The sequence below is a fragment of the Saimiri boliviensis genome, chromosome 7, assembly GCF_048565385.1.
Source record: "Saimiri boliviensis isolate mSaiBol1 chromosome 7, mSaiBol1.pri, whole genome shotgun sequence".
Classification (NCBI taxonomy): domain Eukaryota; kingdom Metazoa; phylum Chordata; class Mammalia; order Primates; family Cebidae; genus Saimiri; species Saimiri boliviensis.
In genome coordinates, this window is record NC_133455.1 from 105,582,565 (window position 1) to 105,598,517 (window position 15,953).

The 15,953-nt window shown below is 39.2% G+C and overlaps 1 protein-coding gene across 5 annotated transcripts in view; it reads left to right on the forward strand.

The window, feature by feature from the left end:
- TMEM117 (transmembrane protein 117) overlaps positions 1 to 15,953 on the forward strand; it is a 515,768-nt gene that overhangs the window by 106,018 nt on the left and 393,797 nt on the right. For all 5 annotated transcript variants that reach the window (XM_074403160.1, XM_039461745.2, XM_039461746.2 and 2 more), the window contains one exon: positions 3,527 to 3,659. In XM_074403160.1, the coding sequence (XP_074259261.1) occupies positions 3,527 to 3,659 (133 nt within the window). The remainder of the gene's footprint in view (positions 1 to 3,526; positions 3,660 to 15,953) is intronic.

Below are 15,953 nucleotides of genomic sequence, written 5' to 3' on the forward strand. Positions count from 1 at the left end.
CCCCAAATGAGGTTCTGCCACCTTGCAGAATACAAGGCCTAAATCCTTGTATTCTTTATGAATGCAGAAGCCCTTGGTCTATCTGATCCCCTGCTTTAACAGCCTTCCAGAGGTAGGGCTACTCAAATGTCCTCCCTGGAAACACAAACACTTCTACTCTTTCCTCTGAGACTGTTTAGTGTATTTCTTTGCACAGGCCTCCATGTGAAAATCACTCTACAGAAAAGGGACCTAGAACTTTCGATAAAAAAGTCTGACAGTGCGATAGAAAGGAAATTCTTCTTTCTGTTCTTTTGGTGAAGAGAACACAGCAGCAAAAAAGCCAGGAAACCAAGTAGTTTCTCCATAATTCTCCCTGTCATAATTGTCTGCCTCTATTTTCCATAACATATGTGGGCTCATTTTATATACACTTTTAAATATGCTTTTATCTCATTAATTTTGTTAGAATTTTATGATATCTTAGTGGTCCTAAACCTGTATTTCCAGAACACATTCTGAAGTTCTAGGCCACCATTTCATCTGACTTTAGCCAGCGTTCATAATCATCAATCCCTGTGCCCTCCCACCCTCTTCTTCGTCACACATATGGGTTTGTGTTCCACATTAATGCTTTTGATTGCTCTAAGGTGTATTTTCTAATTTCTTTGTGTTGAAGGTGACAGCCTGTACACTCCAAGATGGATCTTGTTAATAACATAAATATACACTCATATTTACAAATATTACTATATGATTAAAATAAAAATCATTTTTGACCATGTTAGAAGCATATCCCTCTTAGTGATGTTTTTCACTTCTATTGGCCTCTAAAGATTGTTGTCACTCAGTTGTCTTCTGAAACTCCTCTAAAAGAAAGTCATAAATTTCTGAATTTGGGGACCTATAGGAAAATGGCCCATAATTTATTTTCTAGACCAGCACACTTAAGAAGGGAAGGGATTACTATTAATACTTAGGCCATGACAAAAATTATAGACCACTGTTGTCTCAGAGAAACCATATATATAGTCACCTTAAAGGGCAGAGACAATGTATTTCTATCTGACATCCTCAGGTAGTTCCAAGGTTCTTGGTCTGATTACACTGCATGGGAGAAGTCCTTCATGAGAACAGTAAGCTGAGGGCAGTCTATGCATATATGTTTCTAACATTTGAGGGTTATTCATTGAGTTAACCTATAAGTAGCTTATGGGAAATTTTTGAGATATGATTCGACTTAACACTGAAGTCCTCTGTGAGAACAGTTACCTGAGGGCAGTCCCTGTGTATATGTTTCTAACATTTGCGGGTTACTCATTAAGTTAATCTTTAAGTACTTACAGGAAATTTTTAAAATATATTTTAACTCAACGCTTGGGTCATACTAGTTCTGAGCTTAATATTTTGCAGCACTTTTATTCAAATGAATTTCAAGTCATGTTAACCTGCCATTTTGTTCTAATGACACTAATGACTGAAATTAGTGGCAGATGAGGAGCTTTGCAATGACAGAATAAATAGTACTGCCACATCTCTCTTTTTGCTAACTTTGTGCTGTTTCTACCTATGTATAATTAGTCTACAATATTTTATTTGCAAAGCACTGTTAAATCACCAGCATTATTATTTGACTTTTAAAGTACATCTGTTAGTGAAATTTTTGACATATGCTTATGTTAAGAAAGAAATTCACATTTAAATCTTGAAAAAACTCTAATTGCCAGTCTTTGAAGTTCTTCATTATCAACTGCTGAATTAAATAAATAGGACTTGTTCTAAAGCTGAAAGGACTTACTGCAAAGGGACCCCTGAACAAAGAGAGTCCATGAGTCCAAAGTAAGGTCACAATTCCATGAAATACTCAAATGAAAATTGACTTCAAGCTCTCTCCTGCATTGCTTACAGTTGAATCTCTAGTACCTAGAACTGTTTCTGGCATGTAAGAGGCACACATTAAATATTTGTTCAATGAATGAATAAATATTCTTTGTAGTGTAAGATATTTATAGCATGTGGTTTTGCTCTCAATAATATCTTTTTATAATATTCTTGTCAATATGTTTGGAGTCTTGAAAATCTCTGGCTTTTCATAATTATTGATTCAATTAATAGGCAAGTCCTGTGATCTTATGATTTGTGGGGCTAGTATCATTTGTTATAGTAGAAGGTTTTCCATATTCTTCTTTTAGTTACACAGTCACATTCTCCCTGACTTTCAGTTTTAACCTTTGCTTCTCTTGTATAGGCCAAGAATCCATGGTGCGATGTAACCAAATCTCCTTCCCCCTTTTTTTAACCCTCCATCTGAAGTTTTGGCTAGGATAATATTTCTGTTAGCCTGGTTGGCAAATGAAATCTGAAGTGATATTTTAATAAAGGTGAGATATAAGGAAAAGTTCAGTAGTTAAAACTTAAAAGATTATTTCTTCTTATGCTCAGTGAGATATTGTGAGATACTGTTTGTCCTTAGAGAGATAATTTCCAGATAGAAATACATACATATATTCCATAACTGATGTATCATTAAAAAAAGGAATATTTTCTGTAGTAAGAAATTTTATTGTAAGATTCAGGTCTACTCTATTTTAATTATAGTCCCTATATGCACATCATCTCCCTTATTATTCTTAGGAAGGAAGGTAAGTATAATAGACAAAATTTATCTTGGGAGAAGCAGAGTGACCTATGTTCACTTCTTTCTTACTCCCAAGAATTTTCACCTTTCTCACCTTTCAGGGTGCTGGTGCCATCATTTCTCTTTACCATACATCAAAACATCTCTCTGGTTAAATTCTGATATTAGTCATTTTTACTTTAGTGTTCATCTTAATATAGTTTTCTCCCTTAAAGTGTATGCATCTTAACTTTCTCTCTAATTTTAGCATTTGTCTTCATAAATGGAATTTTAGTCGTCAGGGTGAAAGTTGTTTGTCCAGCAGTCACATCAAGCTTCGTTAGCACACAGATTATCACCTCTCGTTTGCACTTGTATGGGGGGTATGGATCATTTCAGTTAAGAGCGAGGCTAAGCTACATGTTTTATAACAGAGACTTAATTTTCTCTTTCAAGTTTTCATGTACCTTAAACAATTAGATCTTGTAAGTAAGGTTGGCCTTGGTTTTATCATCTGGCCAGTATTGGGAATGCATCTATAGAAGCAAAAGGAAATGATATGGCATTCATGCGACTTCTTTACCATTTGCCTTAAGTAGTTTTAGTATGAACAAAAAACATATTTGTAAAATAAAAAATAGCTCTAATTCATCTTGTTTTCATGCTAGCATGATGAACTATCTGGGAACACTAGATTCTTGCATTAGTACTATTTAGGATGAAAAGTGATATGAGGATCGTCTTGGACTTTATGATCATTTATTTACAAAAGAGCAGAAAGAACATTATATGGTGGCTTCATTCATAAGGCAGTCCTATGACAAAGACTTCAGAATATAGTGAGACAATAGAAATTCACTATAATAAAGCAAAGATCTATGAGTTTTGAGTTACAATGTACATTAATTTTTAATAATATTTGTATTTCAGGTCAGTTGCTCCGATTAAAAATGTTTCGAGAGGATCATGGGTCATGGATGACAATGTTCTTCAGCACAATTCTCTTTCTCTTCATATTTTCTCACATATACAACACGATTCTTCTCATGGATGGGAACATGGGGTAGGTTATATTTCCCCTTTCTACTGTGGTGAGTGTTATGTTTGAAACTCATAACAATTTCAGAATTTTTAGCTTGTAGTAGTCGAAGTCTGCTTTACAAATATTCGATTCTAAGAAGGAGTATTTTGTGTATTTTTTCTTACCTAAGACATTAAATTTTTTTTCCGGGATACATATAGCGCATTACAATACTTAGATTCTGTTCCTTTTCTTTTTAGGACTTTTACATAGTGTGGTGGGAGGACAGGTACTAATTTCATTATACTGACAAGAGCGTATAAGAATAAGGAAATCTTACTGATTTGCAGATATTCAAATGATTCATAGAGTGAGGCTAAGATGAAGGTTTCCAGGTTTGCAATTTCATTGCTCTGCAATGCCTGGCTAAAAAAAGTGTTTGGTACTGGAGGCATTTTCTTTAACTCGCTTGACAGTCTCAACAGAGAGACCTTTGCTATAAATAGGTTGTTTTAAAAGTGGGGCACCCTGTATTAACTCCTAGCTTGTGATATATACTTATCAAATCACTAAGGCATGAAGATGTGCTAACAAGTAGGTTGTCTATTTTTTCCTTTCTCCATGTCTTTCATTATGTAATGAAACACAAGAATTGATCTTTCAATATAGTTTCCTCTTTGTTTGCGCTCAGTAAGTTTTTGGTTTTGTTTTTTTTTTGGAGATGGAGCCTCCCTGTTGTCAGCCTGGGCTGGAGTGCAGTGGCACGATCTTGGCTCACTGCAGCGTCTGCCTCCCAGGTTCCAGTGATTCTCCTGCATCAGCCTCCAGAGTAGCTGAGATTACAGGTGCTTCCCACCATGCCTGGCTAATTTTTGTATTTTATAGTAGAGACGGGATTTTACCATGTTGGCCAGGCTGGTCTTGAACTCCTGACCTCAGGTGATCCACCTACCTCGGCCTTCCAAAGTGCCGGATTACAGGCGTGAAGCGCCATGCTCAGCCTGCTCTCAGTAAGTTTTAAGGCCAGAACATAAGGAGATTGGCTTAGTATTAAAATTAGATTAGTGACAATAATAAACCACTTTAGATATTTGTTGTGTATTGAAATAGTTACTGAGAAAGACTTTGATCTGTTTTCCCCAGTAGATCAGAAAGCTAGGTAATATCCTTTTCTTCTAAATGTAGGCGAGGCAGGATTGTTGTCCAGTTCCAATGGAAAACACTTGCATTGTTCTGATGTTAGATACAGATTTTGGCCAGCATTGTTCAGTACTGAGAGGGAAGCTTGTTTAGAATTTAACTGTTTTTCTCCCTCACCGTTAAAGGAGATGAATAGCAAAGGGAAAAATACATTTCACATGTTTTATATTTTAGTCTATACTAACAAGTGATAAATTCAAGAATGTGCTTTTGGATAAAATGTTCAGGCTTTAGAAAGTTATTAAAATACTTTGTCTGTAATTATTTCTTCGACTTAGTCTTAATACTGGGTCTGTTTTGAAGGCTCTAACCTGTGGCTAGTCAAAATGCGCATCAGACTTGGAGCAGTGCCTGTAATACTAGAATGGATAATGATTGGAGTTACCTTACACAGCCAAAGGTTTCTCTCTGAGTTTTTTTGTACTCAAAGCATTGGGAGCAGAAGAAGAAAGAACCTATATGAAAACTACCTTTTTTTTTTTTTTTTTTGAGATGGAGTTTCACTCTTGTTACCCAGGCTGGAGTGCAATGGCGCGATCTCGGCTCACCGCAACCTCCGCCTCCTGGGTTCAAGCAATTCTCCTGCCTCAGCCTCCCGAGTAGCTGGGACTACAGGCACGCACCACCGTGCCCGTCTAATTTTTTGTATTTTTAGTAGAGATGGGGTTTCACCATGTTGACCAGGGTGGTCTCGATCCCTTGACCTCGTGATCCGCCTGCCTCGGCCTCCCAAAGTGCTGGGATTATAGGTGTGAGCCACTGCGCCCAGCCTGAAAACTACATTTTAAAAGCAATTGCTGGAAATAATACATTATATAATATATAAAATATATGTTTTGCTTAGAAGCTGACTTTTGATCTAATTCTGCTTGTTCTGCTTGTTTGTTTGTTTGTTTGTTTGTTTTGATCTAGAGCTAATGAAGTCTGTGCTAACCAAAAATGCTTATTCTGAGGAAGGGAGTAGATTTGAAAACAATAAATTAAATACAATAAATAATTCCTTGCATTCTGTAAAGTACTCAATAGCTGGAAATAAAATGAGAGCTAATAGTTATTGATTGTTTACACCAGGCATGAATTACCTCAATTAAATCTCGCAATGACTCCATGGAATAGGAATTTGTATTATCTCAGTTTTGGAGATCAAGAAACTGAGGACTAGAGAGGTTCTGCCACTTTATTGTTTAAAAGAGAACACAGATCTGATTGATGGTTGATCTTGTTACTCATTCACTGTATGCCTATTAGCCTTTCTCTGTATTTTATTCTTCAAGCTGAATTTGACAATTGAAACAAGCAGGAGATATGCTTAAGAAATAAGAGAATAGTTAGCCTAGAATATATGTGTATCTTAACTAAAATTGAAAGTGGTCTTTTTTATTCTCAGACTAAATACAGTTTTACAGATTTTTATGTAACTGTCAAACTCTTCATCATTATGCTTCATCTTCATAGGAAAAACATCTTTTACTGAGAGGTATATGAAAGGTGGCACATTTTAGAAAAATACAAAGCAAGGGACAAATGGGTTAGTTCTGCAGAAAAAAATAAATAAATCAAGGCTGAGCATAATGACTTATGCCTATTATCCCAGTGCTTTGGAAGGCTGAGGCAAGAGGATCACTTGAGACCAGAAGTTTGAGACCAGTATGGGCAACAGAGTGAGACTTTGTCTCTTACAAAAAAATAAAAGAACTTAGCTGGGGGTGATGGCACACCGTGTAGTCCTAGCTACTTGGAAAACTGAGGCAGGAGGATTGCTTAAACTTGGCAGTTCCAGGTTACAGTGAGTTATGATTGTGCCACTGCACTCTAGCTAGGGTGAAACAGCAAGACCCTGCCTCTAAAAATAAAAAATAAATCACCATTTATAAAATATGTGTTACTAATGTTTATGGCACACATCATTTGATATAGTGAGCACACTGAAGTAGGAGTGTAAACTTGGAGGAAAATCAGTTCTTAGAACAAATGGATACAACTGTGCTATAGGGGTTGCCCTAGAAGACACTATGTTTTCTGAGGTATTGCTTCATCTTATGTAGTGCGAGGAATGATGGAGCCGGAGAGTGCAGAAAGCACAGTGAGCACACAGACCTCACAAGTAACTGGTTTTTATCAGAGGACTTCTGGGAGTAGGAGGAATTCAGGATTCTTTACATTGAATCTCATTTGCATTATACTGAATCCGTGGGGAGTCCAGTGTGTCCTTATTTATGGGTCTCTCTAGGAATATTGTCCTAGAATTATTCCCAAAGGGGTTTCAAGAATTTCCTATGATGGCTAGACCTGTGTTAATGCATTTTAGGATTCATTTTCAAACTGGAGGAGTTCAGGACTAGAATGAATGGTGAGTGGCTGTAGGGTTTCCAAGAGGAAGAAGTTGTTTTCTTAGACTAGTCTGCTTTTTGTGTGAATGTGTGCCAATTTTAGGAATGGGTATAAATTTAATTTAAGCTGAGGTCTCATGATCTCTTACTATAGAGAAAAGAATCCCTGGGTTTATCTGGACCAGAACCTCAAGAGTTGTTTAGCCCAGAGTTGCCTGGCTCCTGTTTTTCTCATTACAGTGCGTTCCCTGAAGTAGGCACTAACTCTTATGGCTCTAGACATCTCTGAGGAGCCAAGCTGAAAAGCAGTCAATGGAGAGGGAAAGTGGTAAGTTAGCTGGTTGAGCTAAAAGGGACGGAGGCTCGGACAGTCTGTATTTCCAGCACCATGAGGAAAAACTGTCCCATCTTTGACTCTCTTTCTGTACTTCAATTTCTTAAACCACTAAAAGGAAGCTTATTGTAACCTCCTTTATTTATTTATATTTTTTTGAGAGACAGAGTCTTGCTCTGTTGCCAGGCTGGAGTGCAGTGGCGCAATCCCAGCTCACTGCAACCTCTGCCTCCTGGGTTCAAGCAATTCTCCCACCTCAGCCTCCTGAGTACCTGGGACCACAGGCGCGTGCCACCACGCCCGGCTAATTTTTTGTATTTTTAGTAGAGACAGGGTTTCACTATGTTGGCCAGGATGGTCTCGATTTCTTGACCTCGTGATCCACCCGCCTCGGCCTCCCAAAGTGCTGGGATTACAGGTGTGAGCCACCGACCTCCTTTATTCTTTAAATCACCAAGATGTAACTAAATTCATCATTTTATAAATGTTGAGGGTTCTGCTGCAGAGAAGATGCTAATCCTGAGCAGAGTTTCGCATCTAGCCATTTTACGAGTTTTTTTTACAAGGTGGCAGACTGGTTAACCTGAAACCTCACCTACTACAAAATCTCGAGAACAGCTGGAAGAGATAATGCAACTTGGTAAACTCCTTTGAAATGCATAGCTGGGTTACCTAAAGGTCAGGAAAAATCCTAGAGGTCAAAAATGCAGAGGGATCTGAAAACTGGGGCAGCGAGACTGTGAACTGATACTCAGATGCTCAGTGGAGGTGACTGAGGCACTTGAATTTTAACCTTTATGTAGGGACCAGAAACAAGAATGTGGGCTCATATTAACTGAAAAATTGAAAATAGAAGTTTCTACACAGATGGTCCCACAAAGGGCTACAGTGGGAAGGGGATGTGAAACGGAAAACATGTAACTGTTAGCAGCAGTGAATCCATAGGGTCTGCAGCAAACCCAATTTTTGCCTCATTGGAGGAAGGAATTCAGCCAAGGGACATAAAGCAGACTGAGAGACTGAGACAAGTTTTAGAGCAAGAGTGAGAATTTTACAAAAAAATTCTAGAGCAGTAATGAAAGGAAGTAAAGTACACTTGGAAGAGAGCCAAGCAGGCAACTTGAGAGATTCAAGTGCCCTATCTGACGCTTGACTTGGGTTTTTATACATTGGCATGGTTTGCATTTCTTCTCTCCCGATTTTTACCTTGGAGCCGACTGTTCACATGCTCAGTGGCCTGCCGGTACTTGGGAGGGGCTGTGTGTGCAGTGTGTTTATTGAAGTGGTGCGCATGCTCATTCGAGACATTTTTCCCTTACTGGTCAGGTATTCCCAGAGGAGGGTCATATACCAGTTAAACTCTGCTATTTTGTCTCTTAGTGTACATGCTTGAGCCCACTAGCCCAACTTCTGAGATCTTACCAGGCAGCTGTGGTCACCACCTTAAAGAGTTTTCTATCTGTTGGGAGACTGCCTTTCCCTGGCACTGGCTGCAGCAAACTATTATTTTGGAGAGGCAGTTTAACAACTGCCTATCACCTGATGTTTACGTGACATTCCTGGGGAGGGCCCTCTCCTGCTCTACTCATGTCTGTCTAGCTACCTACTCCAACAAAAACACTAGCACAGGCAAGCATCAAAGAAGCTTGTACTTAAACCAGACTCGGTGTGGAGGGGGACATATCTCCCAGGGAACTGCTATCATAGGTGCAGTTTTGTGATTTTACTGTACAGTTTCCTTTGGATTTTAGAATCTCAGAACATCCTCAGCTATTCTCTTCTCCCAGTTTCAGGTTCTTACTTTTCTCTGGACACCCCTCCCCAAATAACTTGAATTCCTCTGTTTTATTATGGAGAGCCATTTAGTTCCCTTTTGCCTCAACCTCTATCCACTTTGATTTATCAAGGGCTTTTCTTTTCGTGAAAAAAATCATATTAATGCATTTTCCAATCAAAGGAACCAATATTTTGATTTGCTGCTTTCTCAGTATATGAAAGTGTCGACTTTAGAGGAAGAAACTGAGGCAAAATTAATATAAGTAGAGTTTATTTAGGCCCCAAGCTTGAGGACTGCAACCCAGGATCATAGATTCAAGTGGTCCTGAAAATACGCTTCGATTAACAGCAGTTATAAGTGTTTTTTTTTTTAAAGGAAAAGAAGAGGCAGCTTTTGAATTGTTTACCAAGCATTTACATTAAAATAACACAAGCTGTTGATTGGCTGTACAGCTGGTCAGAAACAAAATAACTTTAAACAATTGCTCCCAGGCATGGGTATGGTAGAGGCTGGGAGTAGGGTCTTGTGGTGTTGGGGGCTTTGTTTGGCTTTGTTTGTTTAAAAATAACAATTGTCCTTATTTATTTATTTATTTATTTTATTTCTCCTATCAGTTTATCTCTTGTGCAAAAAAGGAAAGATGTGGGGAGGGACCAAGATGGCCATATAGAAGCAGGTTGGGTCTGCAGCTCCCAGGGACACCAATGCATAAGGCACGTGGTTTCTGCATTTCCAACTTGGGTACCCAGTTCATCTCATTGGGACTGGCTAGGCAAGGGGCATGACCCACAGAGAGTGAACAGAAACAGGGTGGGGCATTGCTTCACCAGAAAGTGCATGGGTTGGTAGGGGGCGGGGCAGGGACCTCCCTCCTCCAGCCAAGGGAAGTGGTGAGGGATTGTGCTACCCACCAGGGGTACTATGCTTTTCCCATAGATTTTTGCAATCCATTGGTCAAGAGATTCCCTTTTGAGCCTACACCACCAGGACCCTGGGTCTCAAGCACAAAACTGGGTGGTTGTTCAGGCAGGCACCGAGCTGCAGAAGTTTTTTTTACATACTCCAGAGGCACCTGGAACTCCAGTGAGACAGAAACATCCACTCCTGTGGAAAGGGGGCTGAAGCCAAGGAGCCAAGTGGTCTCGCTCAGCAGGTCCCACTCCTACAGAGCCCAGCAAGCTAAGAACCACTGGCTTGAAATCCCCATCACCAGCACAGCAGTCTGGAATCTGCCTGGGATGACCAGGTTCCCCAGGGGAGGGGGCAACCACCATTACTGTGTCTCCAGTAGGCAATTTTCCCCTGACAGTGCTAAGGAGCCTGGAAGGTTTGGACTGGGTAGAATTCCCCACAGTGCACCAAAGCAGCTGTGACCAGACTGCTTCTCTAGATCCTTCCTCACTGGGCAGGGCCTACCTGTAGAAAGTCCACCAGCTCCAGTCAGGGGCTTACAGACTGAACTCTCATCTCCCTGGGATAGCACCTGTGAGGAGGGGTGGCTACGGTGTCAGGTTCAGCGACTTAATCTTTCTTGCCTGCCGGCTCTGAAGAGATCAGCTGATCCTGATGAGCAGGATTCCCTGAGCATAGCACACCAGCTCTGCTGAAGGTCCCTGACCCCATGCCTCCTGTCTGGGTGAGACCTCCCAGCAGGGTTCTGCAGACATCTCATACAGGAGAGCTCTGGCTGGCATCAGGTTGGTCCCCCTCTGGGATGAACCTTTCAGAGGGAGGAGCAGGAAGCAATCTTTGCTGTTCTGCAACTACCACTGGTGATACCCAGGCAAACAGGATCTGGAGTGGACCCTCAGCAAAGTGCAGCAGAGCTGCAGAAGAGGACCTTGTTACAAGAAAAACAAACAAAAAGCAACAACAACAATAACATCAACAAAAAAGACCCCATAAAAACCCCATCCAAAGGTCATCAGCCTCAAAGTTCAAACGTAGATAATTTCACAAAAATGAGGAAAAACCAACACGAAAACACTGAAAATCCCTGAAGCCAGAATGCCTCTTTTCCTCCAAATGACAACAACCCCTCTCCAGCAAGAACACAGAACAGGGCTGAAGCTGAGATGGATGAACTGACAGAAATAGACTTAAAAAGTGGGTAATAACGAATTCCACTGAGCCCAAAGGATTATGTTCTTAACCCAGTGCAAAGAAGCTAAGAACCATGATAAAAGATTACAGAGCTGTTAACTAGATTAAAGAGTCTAGAGAGGAACATAAATGACCGGATGGGGCTGAAAAACATAAGAAGAGAACTTTGTGATGCAAACACAAGTATCAATAGCTGATTTGACCAAGCAGAAGAGAGACTATCAGAGCTTGAAGAAATAAGACAGGCAGACAAGATTAGAGAATAAAGAATAAAAAGGAATGAACAATACGTTTAAGATTTATAGGACTGTGTAAAAAGGCCAAACCTGCAACTGACTGATGTACCTGAAAGAGATGGGGAGAATGGAACCAAGTTGGAAAACACACTTCAGGTTATCATCCAGGAGAACTCTGCCAGCCTAGCAAGACAGGCCAATATTCAAATTCAGGAAATCCAGAGAATGCCAATAAGATACTGCATAAAAAGATCTACCCCAAGACATAATTATCAGATTCTCCAAGGTTAAAATAAAGGAAAAAATGTTACAGGCAGCCAGAGAAAGGCCAGGTCACCTACAAAGGGAAGCCCATCAGACTAGCAGTGGACCCCTGAGAAGAAACCCTGCAAGCCGGAAGAGACTGGGAGCCATCATATCCAGGCAAACTAAGCTTCAAAAGTGAAGGAGAAATAAAACCTTTTTCAGATACATGCTGAGGGATTTTGTCACCACCAGGCCTGTCTTGCAAGAGCTCCTGAAGGAAGCACTAAACATGGATAGGAAAAACCATTACCAGCCACTGCAAAAACACACTGAAGTACACAGACCAATGATACTATGAAGCAACTACATTAGTAAGTCTGCAGAATTAATCAGCTAGCATCATGATGACAGGATCCAATTCATGCATAACAATAGTAACCTGAAATGTAAATAGGCTAAGTCCCCCAATTAAAAGACACAGAATGGCAAACTGGATACAAAGACAAGACCCATCTGTGTGCTGTATTCAAGAGACACATCTCATGTGCAAAGACACACATAAAAATAAAGGGATGGAGGAAAATTTACCAAGCAAATGGAAAGCAGAAAAAAGCAGGGGTTGCAATCCTAGTTTCTGACAAAAGAGACTATAAATGAACAAAGGTTAAAAAAGACAAAGAAAGGCATTGAGTATTGTGAAAGGGTTCAATTCAATGAGAAGAGCTAATGACCCTAAATATATATGCATCTAATACAGGAGCACCCAGATTCTTAAAACAAGTTCTTAGAGAACTACAAAGATACTTAGACTTCCACACAAAAAGTGGGAGACTTTAATACCCCACTGTCAGTATTAAATCATCAAGGCAGAAAATTAAACATATTCAGGACTTGAACTTAGCTCCAGGTCAAGTGGACCTGATAGATATCTACAGAACTTTCCACCCCCAAACATCAGAATATACATTCTTTTTCAGTACCACATGGCACTTACTCTAAAATTGATCACGTAATTGGAAGTAAAACACACCTCAGCAAATGCAAAAGGACTGAAATCATAACAAAAGTCTCTGAGACCACAGCACAATCAAATTAGAACTCAAGATTTAAAAGCCCACTCAAAACTACATAACTACATGGAAATTGAAAAACCTGCTTCTGAATGACTTCTGGGTAAATAACAAAATTAAGGCAGAAATCAAGAAGTTCTTTCAAATCAATGAGAGCAAAGAAACAACATATCAGAATTTCTGGGATGCAGCTAAAGCAGTGTTAAGAGAAATGTATACCACTAAATCCCACATGAAACAGCTAGAAAGATCTCAAAGTGACTCACTAATATTACAACTAAAAGAGCTAGAGAACCAAGAGCAAACAAATCTCATAGCTAGCAGAAGACAGGAAATAGCTAAGCTCAGAGTGAAACTGAAGAAGATAGAGACATGAAAAACCCTTTAAAAAAATCAACGAATTCAGGAGCTGGTTTTTCGGAAAAAAAAAAAAATTACTAAAATAGATGGCTAATAAGGAAGAAAAGAGAGAGGATTCAAATAAACACAATCAGAAATGATAAGGGGATGCCATCACTGATTCCACAGAAATACAAACAACCATCAGATAATACTATAACCAACTCTGTGCAAATAAACTGGAAATCTAGAAGAAATGGATAAATTCCTGGGCCCATACACCCTCCCAAGACTGAACCAGGAAGTTGAGTCACTGAATACACCAATAATAAGTTTTGAAGTTGAGGGAGTATTAAATAGCCTACCAACCAAAAAAAGCTCAGGTCCAGAATTATATCAGAGGTACAAAGAGGAGCTGGTAGCATTTCTTCTGAAACTATTCCAAACAATTGAAAAGGCGGGGATCCTTCCTAACTCATTTTATGAGGTCAGCATCATCATGATACCAAAACCTGGCAGAAGCACAAAAGAAGAAAACTTCTAGACAATATATCTGTTGAACATTCATACAGAAATCCTCAATAAAATACTGGCAAACTGAATCCAGCAGTACATCAAAAAGCTTATTCACCATGATCAAGTTGGCTTCATCCCTGGGATGTGAGGCTGGTTCAGCATGCACAAATCAATAACGTAATTCACCACATAAACAGAACTAAAGATGAAAACCACATAATTATCTCAGTAGACAGAGAAAATACTTTCGATAAAATTCAACACCCCTTCATGTTAAAACTCTCAATAAACTAGATACTGAAGGAACATACCTCAAAATAATAGGAGCCATTTATGACAAACCCACAGCCACTATCATACTGAGTGGGCAAAAACTGGAGGCATTCCATTTGGAAACTGGCACAAGTCAAGGATGCCCTATCTCACCACTCCTATTCAACATAGTGTTGGAAGTTCTGGCCAGGGCAATCAGGCAAGAGAAAGAAAGAAAGGGTATTAAAATAAGAAGAGAGGAAGTCAATTTGTCTTTGTTTGTAGATGACATTATCATATATCTAGAAAGCCCATCCTCTCAGCTCAAAAGCTTCGTAAGCGGACAGGCAACTTTAGTGAAGTCTCAGGATACAAAATTAATTTGCAGAAATCATAAGCATTCCCATACATCAACAACAGATAAACAGAAACCCAAATCATGAATGAACTCCCATTCACAATTGCCACAAAGCGAATAAAATACCTACGAATACAGCTAACAAGGGAAGTGAAGGACCTCTTCAAGGAGAACTACAAACCACTGCTCAAGGAAAACAGAGAATGCACAAAACAGATGGAAAAACCATTCCATGCTCATGGATAGGAAGAATCAATATGGTGAAAATGGCCATATTGCCCAAAGCAATTTATAGATTTAATGCTATGCCCATTCAACTACCATTGACATTCTTCACAGAATTAGAAAAATCTATTTTAAAATTCACATGGATGGGGAGAAATGACAGATACAGGTGAGGGGACGGAAGGCAGCAAAGCACACTGCCATGTGTGTACCTATGCAACAATCTTGCATGTTCATCACATGTACCCCAAAACCTAAAATGCAATAAAAAAAAAAAAATAAAATTCACATGGAACCAAAAAGGCTCGCATAGTGCAGACAATCGTAAGCAAGAAGAAAAAACTGGAGGCATCATGCTATGATGCCTTCAAACTGTACTACAAGGCCACAGTAACCAAAATAGCATGGTACTGGTGCAAAAACAGGCACACAAACCAATGGAACAGAATAGAGAACTCAGAAATAAAATTGCACATCTACAACCATCTGATCTTCAACAAACCTGACAAAAGCAATGGGGAAAGCAGTTTAATAAACGGTGCTGGGAGAACTGGCTAGCTATATGCAGAAAATTGAAACTGGATCACTTTTTTACACCTTATACAAAAAGTTATCTCAAGATGGATTAAATCCTTAAATGTAAAACCCAAAACTATGAAACCCTAGAAGAAAATCTAGGCAATACTTTTCAGGACATAGGCATGAGCAAAGACTTTATGATGAAATTGCCAAAAGCAATTGCAGCAAAAGGAGAAATTGACAAATGGCATCTAATGAAACTGAAGAGCTTCTGTATAGCAAATGAACTATCATCAGAGTGAACAGACAATATATGGAATGGGAGAAAATCTTTGCAATCTATCCATCTGTCAAAGGTCTAATATCCAGAATCTACAAGGAATGTAAGCACATTTACAAGGTAAAAATAAACAACCTCATTAAAAAGTGGGCAAAGGATATGAACAGACACTTCTCAGCAAAAAGACATACATGTGAACAACAAACACATGAAAAATAGCTCAACATCACTGATCATTAGAGAAACGCAAATCAAAACCACAATGATATACCATCTCATGCCAGTCAGAATGGTGGTTATTAAAAAGTCAGGAAACAACAGATGCTGGTGAGGTTATAGAGAAATAGGAATACTTCCCACTGTTTGGTGGGAATGTAGATTAGTTCAACCATTGTGGAAGACAGTGTGGTAATTCCTCAAAGATTTTGAACCAGAAATACCATTTGACCCAGCAATCCCATTACTGGGTATATACCCAAAGGAATTATAAATCATTCTATTATAAAGACACATGCACACTTAATGTTCATTGCAGCACTGTTCACAATAGC